Source organism: Symphalangus syndactylus, chromosome 11 (genome assembly GCF_028878055.3).
Source record: "Symphalangus syndactylus isolate Jambi chromosome 11, NHGRI_mSymSyn1-v2.1_pri, whole genome shotgun sequence".
In the NCBI taxonomy this organism is placed as follows: domain Eukaryota; kingdom Metazoa; phylum Chordata; class Mammalia; order Primates; family Hylobatidae; genus Symphalangus; species Symphalangus syndactylus.
In genome coordinates this window covers 26,381,924-26,395,163 of record NC_072433.2, presented here as the reverse complement: position 1 = coordinate 26,395,163, position 13,240 = coordinate 26,381,924, and the positions used below count along the sequence as shown (strand labels likewise).

General features: G+C 41.2%; 1 protein-coding gene across 1 annotated transcript in view; it reads left to right on the top strand.

Annotated features, from left to right (window-relative positions):
- LRRC36 (leucine rich repeat containing 36) overlaps positions 1 to 13,240 on the top strand; it is a 53,284-nt gene that overhangs the window by 4,404 nt on the left and 35,640 nt on the right. The window contains 1 exon segment of the mRNA XM_055298553.2: positions 10,294 to 10,421. Coding sequence (XP_055154528.1) covers positions 10,294 to 10,421 — 128 coding nt within the window.

Here is a 13,240-nt window from a genome sequence, read left to right as displayed (position 1 = left end):
GCGGCTTACACACTTTGGAAGGCCAGGGAGGAGGATGAGGCCAGGTATTTGAGACCAGCTTGGGCAACATAGCAAGATCCTGTCTCTACAAAAAATTTAAAAATTAACTGGGTGTTGGTAGTGTGTACCTGCAGTCCCAGCTTCTCAGGAGGCTGAAGTGGAAGGATCCTCTGACCCCAGGAGTTTCAGGCTGCAGTGCACTATGATAGTGCCACTGCACTCCAGCCTGGTTGACCGAGCAAGACCCTGTCTCTGAATAAATTAATACATTTCATCATGAGTTTTGGAGGGGACATTCAAACCATAGCAATATATTTCAATGTATGTTTTAATCCATTATAGTTCTTATCATAATTGATGTTCAGTTTATCCTAACTTTAGTTAATAGGTGATCTTTCAAGTTGACTCCTGAGTTCTTTTTAAAAAAGTTTTGTGGCCGGGTGTGGTGGCTCACGCCTGTAATCCCAGCACTTTGGGAAGCCGAGGGGGTGGATCACCTGAGGTTGGGAGTTTGAGACAAGCCTGGCCAGCATGGTGAAACCCCATCTCTACTAAAAATACAAAAATTAGCCGGGCGTGGTGGCACATGCCTGTAATCCCAGCTACCTGGGAGGCTGAGGCAGGAGAATCACTTGAACCCCAAAGGCAGAGGTTGCAGTGAGCCAAGATCACGCCATTGCACTCCAGCCTGGGCAAAGAGAGCGAAACTCCATCTCAAAAAAAAAAAAAAAAGAAAAAGTTTTATTTATTAGAAACATTCATTGTCATTATAAACAAGCTTTGTTAAAGGTTGTTAATTCAACTTCCAAATGAGCTGTAAATGGTTTTCATTAGAGAGACTACTTGATTTGTTGTTTTCAAATAGCAAATTTTTGCCCATTGGGGTTATGTAACCCATATATTAAAATTGGAAGATCATTCTTTTGTTCTTGGCATCTATGCTGTGCAGTGTTTGATTTGTTCTCTGATTTGTCTTCACTCTTTATAAACACTGAAACGAAATGCATAACCTCTTAAGACGTGCATTCATGTGAATCATTAAAGAATGTTTGTCTTTGTGGCAGTTTATCATTTTAATAATTCACGTTCCTTCTTAAAATGTTAAAATGTCTGCTCTTCAAAATAGACTGCAGTGAAAGGCATGAGAAGTGCTGTGCGTCATTGATGGAAACCATAATTGTCCTTAGCTTTTTTCCCATGTTAACACTCTCAGGGTGTTAGATCATTACATACCACAGAATTGCCAATACACTGCCCTCAAAGTCAGGAAAATTTTATTTATTTATTTATTTATTTATTTTCTTTAAAAACAAAAAAACAAAAAAAACATGGTCTTATTCTGTTGCCCAAGCTGGAGTGCAGTGGCATGATCATGGCTCACTGCAGCCCCGACCTCCTGGGCTCAAGCAATCCTCCTGACTCTGTCTACTGAGTAGCTGGGACTACAGGTGTGCACCACCATGCCCAGCTAATTTTTTCTTTTTTTGTAGAGATGGGTGCATTTTAAAAAGATATAATTCACGTACTATAAAGTTCACCGTTTTAGTATTTATTTATTTAGTTTGAGACAAGAATCTTGCCCTATTGCCCAGGCTTGAGTGCAGTGGCCCCACCTCAGCTCACTGCAACCTCTATCCCAGGTTCAAGCGATTCTCCTGCCTCAGCATCCCGAGTAGGTGGGACTGCAGGTGCGTGCCACCGTACCCTGCTAATTTTTGTGTTTTTAGTAGAGACAGGGTTTCACCATGTTGGCCAGGCTGGTCTCGAACTCCTGACTTCAGGTGATCCACCTGCCTCCGCCTCCCAAAGTGCTGGAATTACAGGCATGAGCCACCACGCCCAGCCCCATTTAAAAAATATACAATTCAGGGTCATTTTGTACATTTACAATGTTACGCAAGCATCGTCGCTATCTATATATAGTTCCAGAACATTTTCATCAACCCATTAGGTAGTTACACCTCATTTCCCACTACCCCCGGCTCCTGGCAACCACTAAACTGCTTTCTGTCTCTGTGGATTTGCCTCTTCTGGGTATTTCATATCATTGGAATCATATACTATGTAGCCTTTTCTGTCTGGCTTCTTTGACTTAGCATAGTATTTTCATTATTCATTCATGTTTTAGCATGTATTAATACTTCATTCCTTTTTTAAAAAAATTAATAGACTTTATTTTTTAGAGCAGTTTTAGGTTTACAGAGAAATTGGGCATAAAGTACAGAGAGTTCTCATATACCCTTACCTCCCTTGTACCTCTCCCCACCCACCCCGTTTCCTTTAATTTTAATATCTTGCATTATTGTGGTATATTACAATTTATGAACCAATATTGATGCTATTATTAACTAAAGTCCATAGTTTACATTAGAGCTCACTTTTCGTGTTGTACAGTTTTATGGTTTTTGACAATTATGTCGTGTCCACCATTATTATTATTTATTTATTTATTTATTTTTTGAGATAGAGTCTCACTCTGTTGCCCAGGCTGGAGTGCAGTGGCATGGATCTCGGCTCACTGCAAGCTCTGTCTCCCAGGTTCACGCCATTCTCCTGCCTCACCCTCCCGAGTAGCTGGGACTACAGGCGCCTGCCACTGTGCCTGGCTAATTTTTTGTATTTTTAGTAGAGACAGGTTTTCACGGTGATCTCGATCTCCTGACCTCATGATCCGCCCGCCTCGGCTTCCCAAAGTGCTGGGATTACAGGCGTGAGCCACCGTGCCTGGCCGTCCACCATTATTTTTTATTTTTTGAGGCAGAGCCTTGTTCTGTTGCCCAGGCTGGAATGCAGTGGCACGATCTCGGCTCACTGCAACCTCTGCCTCCTGGGTTCAAGTGATTCTCATGCCTCAGCCTCCCAAATAGCTGGGACTGCAGGCATGTACCACCATGCCTGGCTGATTTTTGTATTTTTAGTAGAGACAGGGTTTCACCATGTTGGCCAGGCTGGTCTCGAACTCCCAATCTCAGGTGATCCACCTGCCCCAACCTCCCAAAGTGCTGGGATTACAGGCATGAGCCAGCGTGCCCGGCCAGTCATGTCCACCATTATAATAACAGTTTTACTAACCTAAAAATCCCCTGTGCCCCACCATCTGTTTATCCCTCCCTCACCCCAAACCCCTGACAACTATCAGGTGAAATTTGCCCCCGATATTTCACATAGGTTCTTTTCTATTTTCCCTAAGTGTGGGCCAGTCTGAGAAATAAAGGGATAGAGTACAAAAGAGAAATTTTAAAGCTGGGTGTCCAGGGGAGACATCACATGTCGGCAAGTTCCGTGATGCCCCCTGAGCCATAAAACCAGCAAGTTTTTATTAGTGATTTTCAAAAGGGGAGGGAGTGTAGGAAGAGGGTGTGGGTCACAGAGATCACATGCTTCATGAGGTAATAAGATATCACAAGGTAAATGGAGGCAGGGCGAGATCACAGGACCACAGGACCGGGGTGAAATTAAAATAGCTAATGAAGTTTCAGGCACGCATTGTCATTGATAACATCTTATCAGGAAACAGAGTTTGAGAGCAGACAACTGGTCTGACCAAAATTTATTAGGCGGGAATTTCCTTGTCCTAATAAGCCTGGGAGCACTACAGGAGACCAGGGCTTATTTCATCCCACAGCTGTGACCGTAAAAGACATCTGCCCCCAAAGCGGCCATTTTAGAGGCCTCCCCTCAGGGATGCATTCTCTTTCTCAGGGATGTTCCTTGCTGAGAAAAAGAATTCAGCGATATTTCTCCTATTTGCTTTTGAAAGAAGAGAAATATGGCTCTGTTCCGCCCAGCTCACTGGCAGACAGAGTTTAAGGTTATCTCTCTTGTTCCCTGAACATTGCTGTTATCCTGTTCTTTTTTCAAGGTGCCCAGATTTCATATTGTTCAAACACACATGCTCTACAAACAATTTGTGCAGTTAATGCAATCATCACAGGGTCCTGAGGCAACATACATCCTCCTCAGTTTACGAAGATGATGGGATTAAGAGATTAAAGTAAAGACAGGCATAGGAAATCACAAGGGTATTGATTGGGGAAGTGATAAGTGTCCATGAAATCTTCACAATTTATGTTCTTCTGCCATGGCTTCAGCTGGTCCCTCTGTTTGGGGTCCCTGACTTCCCGCAACAGACAACCACTGATCTTTTTTTTTTTTTTGAGATGGAGTTTTGCTGTTGTTGCCCAGGCTGGAATGCAGTGGCACGACCTTGGCTCACTGCAGCCTCTGCCTCCCGGGTTCAAGCGATTCTCCTGCCTCAGCCTCCCGAGTAGCTGGGATTATGGGCATGTGCCACTACGCCCAGCTAATTTTGTATTTTTAGTAGAGACAGGATTTCTCCACATTGGTCAGGCTGGTCTCAAACCCCCGGCCTCAGGTGATCCACCCGTCTTGGTCTCCCAAAGTGCTGGGATTACAGGCGTGAGCCACCACACCTGGCCCAACCACTGGTCTTTTATTGTTGCCTTTTTCAGAGTGTCATATAGTTGGAATCATATAGTATGTAACCTTTCAAACTGATTTCTTTCACTTAGCAATATGTATTTAAGGCTCCTCCATGTCTTTCCATGATTGATATCCCATATCTTTTTATTGCTGAATAATATTCTACTCTGTGGATGTACCATTGTTTGCTTATCCATTTACCTATTGAAGGACATCTTGGTTGCTCTCAAGTTTTGGTAATTATAAAGAAAGCTGCTGTAAACATTCATGTGCAGGTTTGGGTGTGGACATAAAGTTTCAACTCACTTGAGTAAATATCAAGGGATTTACTTGTGTTTAGCTCTGCAAGAAACTGCCAAGTTGTCTTCTCAGCTGGCTTCACCATTTTGTATTCCCACCAGCAATGAATGAGAGTTCCTTTTGCCCCACATCCTCACCAACATTTAGCATTGTGAAAGTTTTAAGATTTAGGCCATTCTAACAAATTTATAGTGGTATCTCATTTTAATTTGTAATTTGCTAATGATTTATGATGTTGACCATTTTTTTCATATGTTTGTTTAGTGGAGTGTCTGTTTTGGGGTTTATTTTTATTGCTTTTTAGAGACAGGTTCTTGCTATGTTGCCCAGGCTGGACTTGAACTTCTGGGCTCAAGCAATCCTTCTGTCTCAGCCTCCCCAGTAGCTGAGACTACAGGTATGTGCCACTGCATCCAGTTTTTCTTTTGCCTACTTTTTTTTTTTTTTTTTTTTTTTTTTTTAGAAATAGGGTAATCTTACTTTGTTGCCTAGGTTGGAGTGCAGTGGTGCCATCATGACTCACTGTAGCCTGGAATTCTTGATTTCAAGTGATCCTCCCACTTCAGCCTACCAAGTAGCTAGGACTACTGGGCTGTGCCACCACACTCGGCTAATTTTTTTTATTTTTTGTAGAGACAGGGTCCTACTATGTTACCCAGGCTTGTCTCAAACTCCTGGCCTCAAATGATCTGCCTGCCTTGGCCTCCCAAAGTGCTGGGATTACAGACTTGAGCCACCATGCCAGGCCCATCATTCCTTTTTATGGCTGAGTGATAGTCCCTCCTGTGGATATACCACATTTTTATTTATTCATTCATCTGTTGATGGGCATTTGGGTTGTTTCCATCTTTTGGATATTTTGAATAATGCTGCTATGGATGTTGGTGTACAAATATCTGTTCAGGTCCTTGCTTTCAATTCTTTTGGATATATACCCAGAAGTGGAGTTATTCTATTGTTCTTTTGTGCTCTTATTTTCATTCTTTGGTCTTCATTTCAAAAATGACCTTTTAATTTTTATTATTTCTTTCTTTTCTTTTTCTTTTTTTTTTTTTTTTTTTTGAGAAGGAGTTTCACTCTTGTTGCCCAGGCTGGAGTGCAATGGCGTGACTGCAGCCCCCGCCTCCTGGATTCAAGTGATTCTCTTGCCTCAGTCTTCTGAGTAGCTGGGATTACAGGCATGTGCCACCATGCCGAGCTAATTTTTTTGTATTTTTAGTAAAGGCAGGGTTTTGCCATGTTGGTCAGTCTGGTCTCGAACTCCTGGCCTCAGGTGATCTGCCCACCTCGGCCTTCCAAAGTACTGGGATTACAGGCGTGAGCCACCACACTTGGCCTAATTTTTATTATTTCTTGAATTCTGTCTTCTCTATATTCAAATTTTTTTCCTTTCTAATCATCTTTCTGAATTTGTCTATTCTAATTTACATTTTTCAGTTAATTCCCACAGTTTTGGGTCTCAAGATCCCTTTACACCTTAAAAAATCATTGAGGGCTGGGCGTGGTGGTTCATGCCTGTAATCCCAGCACTTTGGGAGGCCGAGGCAGGCGGGTCACCTGAGGTCGGGAGTTTGAGACCAGCTTGCCCAACATGGAGAAACTCCATCTCTGCTAAAAATACAAAATTAGCTGGGTGTGGTGGCGTATGCCTGTAATCGCAGCTACTCGGGAGGCTGAGGCAGGAGAATCGCTTGAACCCAGGAGGCAGAGGTTGTGATGAGCTGAGATGGCGCCATTGCAGTCCAGCCTGGGCAACAAGAGTGAAACAACGTCTCAACAAAAAAAAAATTATTGAGGACCTCAAAGAGCTTTTGTTAATGTGGACTGTATCTACTAATATCTACCATACAGAAATTAAAACTGAGAAAAATTTAAAATATTTATTAACTTATTAATAGGTAACCATAACATAGACATTATATAATATAAATAATTTTATGAAAAATAACTATTTCCTAAAATAAAAAAATAGTGAGGAAAGTATCACTGATTTATATTCTTGCAAACCTCCTTAATGTTTTGCTTAAAAGAAGACAGCTAGATTCTCATATCTGCTTCTATATTTAATTTGTTATGATATATGGTTTTGCTTGAAATATGTGAAAAAAGTCTGGCCTCATATAGAAATGTAGTCGGAAAAGGAAGGAATATTTTAATAGTCTCTCATCGAATTTTTTATATTCTTCTTTGATACAATATGAAAACAGGACAAGTGGTAGTTTCTTAAAGTTTAGTCGAATGTGGAATCTGAAACATCAATGAAATTTTTGTACTGTTACTTCAAAATCTATTGGTATATCTTACATATGGATGAATCTTTTACCCATGCATGATTTTGTAACCTTACACATTGGTCATTTGAAAAATATTGACTCACTAAGTTATGTAGATCTTCCAAATATTGACAAATTTCATTATATAATGTTTAAAAATCATGTTTGTTAATATCATCATCAATGTCATTTGAAAAACCTTTCAAGTGTTGAGAAGCCATCAAGTTCATGGTGGCAGATAAAAGCTTTTCAAATTTCTAATTTCTGCTTGGAAGCTGAATTTTTTTTTTTTTTTTTTTTTTGAGACAGAGTCTCGCTCTGTCGCCCAGGCTGGAGTGCAGTGATGTGATCTTGGCTCACTGCAACCCCTGTCTCCTGGGCTCAAGCAATTCTTCTGCCTCAGCCTCCTGAGTAGCTGGGATCACAGGCATGTGCCACCATGCCTCGCTAATTTTTGTATTTTTGGTAGAGACGTGGTTTCACCATGTTGGCCAGGCTGGTCTCGAACTCCTGACCTCAAGTGATCCGTCCACCTCAGCCTCCCAAAGTGTTGGGATTGCAGACATGAGCCACTGCACCCAGCCATGATTCATTCTTAAGGTGCCAGTAGCTTTTGCTCTTGCACCATAAGTGTAAATGTTAATACTGTAAAAAAAAAAAAAAGACAATTAGTGTCTTCATATTATTATGAAAATAATTCTTTAAAAGTAGTTTTAACTTTGTGGACCCCGTACATGTCTCAGGGACCTCAGAAGTTTAGGCACCATACTTTGAGAGCTGCTACATTGCTATGATGTTTTTAAGCTTGTTTTGAAATATTAAGTTACAGTTTTCATTTGTGGATGTATCTTTCTGGAGTGCTTTTAATTTCAGGGGTATTATTCTGCTCATTTAAAAAAAATAATAACCTCATATAAGATTTGACTATAATCCTTTTCTGTGGCTCTTTAAGTACAGTTAAGTTTTCGTACACTTTTAGGTGGGAAAGGTGGACCAGAATAGCTTTTTTAGTTTCAAGGTTTTGGAGCTCCCTCTTCTGTTGTGTTCACAAAATAGTGTAACATGTGACATGCTTCCTGAGATCCGTCCACTCTGCTTCCGTCCCCTATTCATATCCAGACCTTTTATTTCCTTTGCATCTATGTCCCTGCTCCATTCAATGTAGATTCTACTCCCACTAATTTCTCCGTGGTATGCGTCTTGTCCTGAAAGGGATCTTTGGTTTATGACTTTTTAAAGCTTATGGGGGCCAGGCACGGTGGCTCACGCCTGTAATCCCACACCACTTTGGGAGGCCAAGGCAGGTGGATCACCTGAGGTCAGGAGTTCGAGACCAGCCTGGGTAACATAGTGAAACCCCGTCTCTACTAAAAGTACAAAAATTAGCCAGGCATAGTGGCTCACACCTTAATCCCACCTACTTGGGAGGCTGAGGCAGGAGAATCACTTGAACCCAGGAGGTGGAGGTTGCAGTGAGCCAAGATTGCACCATTGCACTCCAGCCTGGGTGACGAGTGAGATTCCATCTCAATAAATAAATAAATAATAAAATAAAATAAAGTTTATGGGACACAGACTGGTCTAGCACCTTAAGATCTTATTTCAGTGCAGTCTCCTGGCACTTATCTGCAAACTGGATTCTGTAGAACTCTCTTCAAGTTTTGATTGCTATTCGCAGTTTGGCCTACCACCCTTGCCAGTGAGTTCTTGCTGACAGTTTTGAGATTCTCCTCTTTTCAGTGCTGTTAGTAGTCTAGTTGACACCCAGGCTCAGTGGCTCATGCCTATAATCCCAGCACTTTGGGAGGCTGAGACTGGTGGATCACCTGAGGTCAGGAGTTCAAGAGCAGCTTGGCGAAACCCCATTTCTACCTAAAATACAAAAAATTAGCGGGGTGTGGTGGTGCACACCTGTATTCCCAGCTACTTGGGAGGCTGAGGCAGAAGAATCGCTTGAAGTCGGGAGGCGGAGGTTGCAGTGAGCTGAGATCGCGCCACTGCACTGCAGCTTGGGCAAAAGAGCGAGACTCCATCTCAAAAAAAATAGAAAAAAATGTCTAGTTGACTTTTATCTACTTCTTCTCATATATATATTCTATAGAATATAGAATATATAGATTAGATTATAGAATCTAGAATATATATATTATAGATCTAGATTCTATAAGCTTTAAAAAGTCATAAACCAAAGATCCCTTTCAGGACAAGACGCATACCACGGAGAAATTAGTGGGAGTAGAATCTACATTGAATGGAGCAGGGACATAGATGCAAAGGAAATAAAAGGTCCTGATATGAATAGGGGACGGAAGCAGAGTGGACGGATCTCAGGAAGCATGTCACATGTTACACTATTTTGTGAACACAACAGAAGAGGGAGCTCCAAAACCTTGAAACTAAAAAATCTAGAATCTATAGAATCTAGAATCTATAGATTCTATAGAATATATTCTATAGAATATATATATTCCACACACACACACACGCATTCTCTCTTTAAAAACAGTTATACATGCAAAAAAGTTATATTTTCCATCACTTAATTTCTTAAAGATCTTTCCATATGAACATCTATAAATCTACCTCATTCTTTTTCATGGTTGTATTATGGTAATTAACACTTGTTTAGCACTTACCATGTGGCCCGGCACTGTTCTATGTTTTGTACATATATATTAATTTAATTCTTGTAACACCTTATGAATTGAGTACAATTGTTACCCCCATTTTACAGATGAGGAAACTGATGCACAGAGAGGTTAAGTGACTTGAACAAAGTCACAGATGTAGTATATTGTCTTTCGTATCAATGTACTATTATTTAGGCTGTCTAGCTCTATTTTTCTGCTGATGGATCTTTGACAGTTTTCTATTTCTTTCTTTTTAATTTTTTTTACTATCTTAAAACCGCTCTGAAATTGACATCCTTGTGCTATATTTTATATAACCTGCCAAAATTTTATGGCTATTATCCATAGGGCTAAATCCTAGCAGTGGGTTTGCTGAATATCTTTTGAAATTTTGTTTTGAGAACTTTTGGAGACTTTTAGTACATCCTTCAGGGAAATTAGAAAAACCCAAGGGCTCTATAAAACTAAGGTTCAATGTCACTATATTAGACCATACTGCTGCTTTTAAAAAGAAGATCTGATCTTATGAGGCTTGGATGTAGGGCCTTTCACAGTTGAGATATGGGAGGAAGAAAGGCCTACTTTCACTGACTCTGCTGTTGATCCGAGCAGGGATCATAATATATCTATTGATGATCTCTTTTCAGAACTGGTGGAGTCTCTTTCATTGCAGGGATCTTATGCTGGAAAAATCCATTCCATTGGTGATGCCTTCAGAAATTTTAAAAATCTCCGATCCTTAGATTTATCAAGGAATTTGATCACTAGCCTTAAGGTAAGTTCTATATTCTGTGACCAGCCAGGTCTGCCCAATTTATTTTTTTGATGGGAAGAAATAAGAGAACATGTCATCCTGGGGAATATAGGACCTTCCCTTTAAATGATTCCCAACTAATTATTTATTATAAAATTCTTTCAACTTTGCAGTATATTTTAAATTGTTATAAAATATTGGGAGGGGAATTTATTTTATACTCTGGGAAAACTATATTAAGATATCACTGTCTAGAGCAAATGCATAAATTTTAATGTGTATAAAAAATTATGAAGAACACTTGTACAAGTACAGATTCTCAGTCCCTACTGTGAGAGTTGGTCTGATTTAGTAGGTCTAGGGTAGGCTCAGGACATACTCAGGGGATTCTGATGATGGTTGTACCTGGAGCATACATAGAGAAACACTGGCCTGTGTTGTTATTGTGGGTTTTTTCTATGAGGAGAAGGAAGGTGTGGTATTGGGAAAATTTAAGTCAGGGGATGGTGGAGTAGAGTGCAGTATAGGAAGGCAGGAGGGACCAAGCATGAACAGTGTGCGTGTGGATTAGCAAACACGCACAAAGAACTCTACAAACGTGAGTGTACACACACAGAGATGGAGTTTTGTTTTCTTTGTGATAGACCCCCAAATACTGCTTCTTCCTCATGTTTACATTTTGCCCAAGCTCTGTACCTGTCTTGGCAAAGCCCTTCTATGCGAGATCGGGAGTGACAAAGACTCACAGATGCTATCCAGGATTAGTTACCGATCTCCTGGGTCATCTACCAGTTTTGCACTTCCTAGGGGATATTTGTTCAACAACACATCCAGACCCAATCCCAACGTTTAGCTAAGGGCCTATAAGATCAAAAGCCCCAACAAGATCAAATTTCCATCTAGGACTCTAAAATCAGTAACTCCAAGTTCAACTAGGTCTTTAGACTATTTTTTAGCAGCCATTTATATTTGGCCTATCAGTTTCAGAAAGGATTAGTTCTTTCAGAGGTGATAGCATCCAATTTAAAAAATGAAAAGATGGCCGGGCACAGTGGCTCATGCCTGTAATCCCAGCACTTTGGGAGGCCGAGGCGGGCAGATCACAAGGTCAGGAGATCGAGACCATCCTGGCTAACACAGTGAAACCCTGTCTCTACTAAAAATACAAAAAAAAAAAAAAAAAAGCCAGGCGTAGTGGCGGGCGCCTGTAGTCCCAGCTACTCGGGAGGCTGAGGCAGGAGAATGGCATGAACCTGGGAGGTGGACCTTGCAGTGAGCTGAGATCGCGCCACTATACTCCAGTCTGGGTGACTGAGCCAGACTCCGTGTCAAAAAAAAAAAAAAAAAATGAAAAGATAAAATATAAAAATAAAGTATTAGTTCAGAGTTGCTTAGGTCTCTTTTGTTTGTTTATTCTTTTTCTGGCTAAAAAATTAAGTGAACATTGCTGTAATTTGTTTTTATACTTCCTTTCTTTCCACTTCTGTAAATTGGGTGAAAAACTTATGAAAATTAATCAAATTAGGGCTGGGCATGGTGACTCACACCTGTAATGCAGCGCTTTGGAAGGCTGAGGCAGCCAGATTGCTTGAGCCCAGGAGTTCAAGACCAGCCTGAGCAATGAGACCCCTATCTCTATTTTAAAAAATCAAGTTGGCTGGGCACAGTGGCTCATGCCTGTAATCTCAGCACTTTGGGAGGCCAAGGTGGGCGGATCACGAGGTCAGGAGTTCGAGACCAGCCTGGCCAACATGGTGAAACCCCGTCTCTACTAAAAATACAAAAATTAGCCAGGCGTGGTGGCAGGCGCTGTAGTCCCAGCTGCTTGGGAGGCTGAAGTAGGAGAATTGCTTGAACCCGGGAGGTGGAGGTTGCAGTAAGCCGAGATCGCACCTCTACACTCCAGCCTGGGCAAAAGAGTGAGACTGTCTCAAAAAAAAAAAAAAAAAATCAAGTTAACACGTGTAATCAGATAGAACATATATAAGACTCCTGGTACAGTGCTTGGCATATGGGAAGCACTCAGTAATGTTAGTTTTCTATATTTTTTGAATCTATGATTTTTATTTATTTATTTTTTTGAGACAAAGTCTCACTCTTTCGCCCAGGTTGGAATGCAGTGGTACGATCTCGGCTCACTGCAACCTCCGCCTCCCAGGTTCAGGAGATTATCCTGACTCAGCCTCCTGAGTAGCTGAGATTACAGGCACCCACCACCACATCCAGCTAATTTTTGTATTTTTAGTAAAGACAGGGTTTCACCATGTTGGCCAGGCTGGTCTCGAACTCCTGACCTCAGGTGATCTGCCCACCTCAGCTTCCCAAAGTGCTGGGATCACAGACATAAGCCACCATGCCCAGCCGCATCTGTGACTTTATATTAATCTTTAACAGTTCTGAATCCCTTTGTTTAATTTTCCTGAGAGAAAAAGTTTTGTGATTATTCGTAGTGTAACTTTGGGGAATATATAAATTCATGCCAACTGGTAAAAGTGAGAGGATAAGAAAGAGTTTCCTTAATTTTTACACTGAGAGACATTAAAAGATGACTTGAGCCAGGTGTGGTGGTTTATGTCTGTAATCCCAGCACTTTGGGAGGCTGAGGCAGGAGGATCACTTGAGGCAAGGAGTTTGAGACTAGCTTGAGCAACAAAGCAAGACCCCGTCTCTACAAAACAAAAACAAACAAACAAAAACCATAGTTGGTGGTGCGTGCCTATAATCCCAGCTATTTGGGAGGCTGAAGCAGGAGGATCCCTTGCCCCAGGAGTTCAAGGCTGCAGTGAGCCATGCTCGTGCCACTACACTCTAGCCTGGGTGACAGAGCAAGATCCTCTCTC